The sequence below is a fragment of the Tupaia chinensis genome, unplaced genomic scaffold (genome assembly GCF_000334495.1).
Source record: "Tupaia chinensis unplaced genomic scaffold, TupChi_1.0 Scaffold000067_1, whole genome shotgun sequence".
NCBI lineage: Eukaryota > Metazoa > Chordata > Mammalia > Scandentia > Tupaiidae > Tupaia > Tupaia belangeri.
In genome coordinates, this window is record NW_006159526.1 from 3,404,745 (window position 1) to 3,408,384 (window position 3,640).

A 3,640-nucleotide genomic window follows, 5' to 3' on the forward strand; every position below is an offset into this window, starting at 1 on the left:
TCACTTTAACGCTTATTTCCTTAAGATTTTTGGTTGTTTTTTTTTTTTTTTTTTTTTTTAAGAAAAAAATATATATATATTTGGGTTTTGGGGGAAAGGGAAATTTTTTTTTCTCTTTGGTTTTGATAATATGGGGTGTGGGAGTTTTTAAATGCTATAACCCCAGGCTTGCCCCATTTGGGGTGGCTATTTAAGGGGGGGAATGTCCCATCAGGCTGGGGATACTTCCCCTCAACCCAGGGACTCCCTTTCCCACTGGCTCCTTCCCCTTTTCTATGAGGAATTAAGATGCTGTAACTTTTTGGAACCTCAGTTTTTTTGGTTTTTTATTTGAATAGGTTTTGGGGTCCAGGCCATATTTACCCTCTGGAGAAAATAAGATGAGGGGGAAAAGGAAAAGGGGAGGAAACCTCTCCTTCAACCTTCACCTTCAGCTTCTTGAAAATGGGCCCCTGCCGAATAAATCTGCCGGTTTTTATAAATGCTAAGATTTCTGGAGTGACTTGAAGGGCTGTTCTGACGAGCCTGGAGGTGAGCCCCACCCATGGTCCCCTTTCAGGAACACCTGGCTCCCCAACCTGCCTTCCCCCACACACACCCTGCCCTGCTCCAGTTCCCTCAGGCCCCGGGGCCTCCCCTCCATGCCCCTCACCAGGCTGCTCGCCCCTCACCGCCCCACCCACCTGACCACCCTGCATAGTCGCCGCACACTGTCCCATCCCTCAGCTTCCATGTCACATTTGGGAAAGGGCTCACAGGGCAGCCCCATCTCTCCACAGAACTCTCCCAGCCCAGCTTTAAGGCCCCGGGGACACAGTTTGCAGGTGCACATTCATGGTTCTCAGGCATGTCTCAAGATGACTTCTGAAGCCCAGAGCACCTTTAATTATAAAACACGGTCTGAAAAAATAGAATTCAGAAGTCACAGCACTCATAAACACCTCCCTTCTTGGTCTGGTTTGATAGCAGACAGGGGAGGTGACAGTCGCGTGGAATACTCCTTTGGGGTGTCCCACGAGGCCTGTAAAGGGTGGATGGCCAGGGGAACCAGTCCGAAGGCAGGTGGAAGGGAATCCCTGAGTGCGCTGAGGACGTGGAGGGTGCAGCAGTGACCCACGTGTTGGGGACATGTATGTCCTTAGGCTACTGAAGAGGGTGGGGGGCGTGATAGAAAAGGACAGCAGCAGGTCCAGGACTTGGGACAGGTAAACAACTGAGACAAAGTCAGAATGGATTAGCCCCAATCAGGACCAATCCGTCCTCCCCACCCCCCTGTCCTGATGGAGCAAACCCAACACCAGTTAGTCCCTGCGCGGCCATGCCAGGGGGCTGCCAAAGACTAAAGGAAGAGGGGGTTCTGCTAAAACAATCCCCTGAGGGAGGGAGGGGAGGATCCCGGTAGGTCTGCCAGGAGCTATTGGCTGACTCCGAGTTTGCGCACTCCGAGATCCACACCTCCGGTCCCGCCCGGCCAAGGGGAGCGGCTGGAAGGTGCAGCCGGGCATGGCCCACGGAAGTTCCCTTTACGGTGGTCTGTACCCAGTAAGGAGGCAGGGAGTGCTCCGCGGCAGCGGCTGAGCGTCCCAGGGGAAGGGTCGACTCAGTAAGGGGGGTGTGAGTGACAAAGTTTGGCTAAATCCATGTGCAGAATCCAATTCCGTTTTGCCAAAAGAGAAGCGTGGTCCTGCTGGTCCGAATAGTGGATAGGTGGGGTCGGATGAACGAAACTGCCTTGCCAAAGTGCTAGCGGGGACGTGGTGAGAGCGCGGGAGGGTCCCTGTTGGAGTGTTCCACCCATGTGGGGGAGGTCCCAGTGGAAGGTACCACTGGGCATGTTAGTAGAGAGATGACGAAATGCCCGGGTTGATCGGCCCCAGGCCAAGCTCCTTTCGGTCCCCGAGAGGACCAAGTAGTGTCAGCCAGGCCGGTTCACTATGGGACGCTGCAGAGCTTTGGCCATGTGGGAGATGTCGCAGTCCAGACAATCATGTCAGGTCCAAGACCAGGGCCCTGAGGCTTCCTACTCCTCTGGCTCGGGCAAGGGCGGAGGGTCGGGGTCGCAGAGCGCAGCGCGCATCTCCTGCAGCTGCGCGCGCAGCTCCTCCAGGGCGCCCTGCGTGGGCGCCGCCTGCACCTGCACCTGCAGCCCCTCAAGCGCCTGCGCCAGGTGGTCCACCTCATCCCGCAGCGCAGCCCAGGACGCCTGCCGCTCCGTTTCCTTGCGGCGATGCTGCCTCTGCTGGCGCCAGTACTCCAGCAGCAAGCAGCCTCCGGCTGCGACAAAGATGGTGGCTTCGCCCAGCAGCTCCGCTCCCAGCTCGGCCGCCGCCTCCTCGTTCAGCGGCTTCACAGCTTCGGCGTTGAAGCCCAGGAGGCGCATCTTGGCCCGCATCTCGGCCCAGTGGTACACTGCGGGGGAACAGAGGATCAGCGAGCTCTGCTGGGGGACCCCTGCAAGCCAGCCCCTCGGCGCCTGGATGACCTGGTCGGAGCTCCCCCTCGTGGCTACCAGAACCGTCCGCGTTGCGGGATGGGCGTCTCCAGAGGAGGAGCCCTGGCCTCACACCTGGAATGTAGAATGATCTGGCCTGGAGTGACCCCAGGGCATCTTGTCTGTGTGTGTGTGTGTGTGTGTGTGTGTGTTTAGTTTTAGCTACGGGGCGTGGGCTCGCTGGCCTGGGGGCGAGTGGAGGCACTGAGAGAGAGAAGGTGAGAAATCACCCCCCAGTGGAGATGGGCATGCCTTAGGCCCTTCTCTATGTCCTCGCTGGACTTGGGGCAGGACCCACATCCAGTGTGTGTTTCAAGCCACAGTGTCTGGACCCCAGCAGCAGAGTGGACCATGTGGGACCCCGAGGTTAACCTGGCCTGAGTGTCCCGCTGGCAGGGTTGAGAAACACTGCCCTGGGGCTGGCAGGAGAGGTCTTCAGAAGGGGTCATGGGTGCTCCCTCTGCTCCAAGGTAACCCAACAAGCGCCACCAGGCTCCTGCCTCCTGCCTTGGTGCTGGGGGGTGACAGATCTGGGCTCTGAGTCAGTTCAGTGAGGAGTTTCCATGGAGCATATACTTTGGGAGGAACTTGGGGGGGGTGAACCATACTGCTCTAGGGCAGTCCTTTCTCACTCATCCGGGATGCGAACCTATGGACACAGCCTGGGAGCCCTGCTGACGCTGGGCTCTGACACCAGCAATATTCGTATTCACCCACGGACGTGAGGATGGAATTCTGGCTACCTTTTCCTATTCCAAAGTGGTTTCCAGGGGGCCTGGGAGAGTCACGCCCACAAATATTAACAGCGGCCTGCCATCATGGCGACTGGCCTCCCAGGCACAGCGGATGCGGCACAGGAAGCCTTCTGATCTCTTAAAGCACAGCCGTGATTTTGCTGATTTCTTTCAAGAACAGAGATTTGTGTTTTAATTTTTTTTTTTTTTTTTTTAGATTTTTGCCAAGGGAACCAGCATTTAGCGTAATGGCTATGTCGCTGGACTCCCATGTAGTCGACCGCGGTTCGCGTCCCGGACCCGGTGGCTTAAAACTCATGCCGGGCGCGTGTGCGTGCGTGCCCAAGATCCCGAGAGGAGAATGGAGGAGAAGGGATTGCGGTGTGACCATCCCCCCTGGGGGGTGATTTCTCGC

The 3,640-nt window shown here is 57.0% G+C and overlaps 1 protein-coding gene across 1 annotated transcript in view; it reads right to left on the minus strand.

Moving 5' to 3' along the window:
- Positions 1 to 376: 376 nt before the first annotated feature.
- OPA3 (outer mitochondrial membrane lipid metabolism regulator OPA3) overlaps positions 377 to 3,640 on the minus strand; it is a 61,070-nt gene continuing 57,806 nt past the window's right edge. Inside the window, exon 2 of the mRNA XM_006142081.2 lies at positions 377 to 2,409. Within this exon, the coding sequence (XP_006142143.1) occupies positions 2,021 to 2,409 (389 nt within the window). The 3' untranslated portion in view covers positions 377 to 2,020. The remainder of the gene's footprint in view (positions 2,410 to 3,640) is intronic.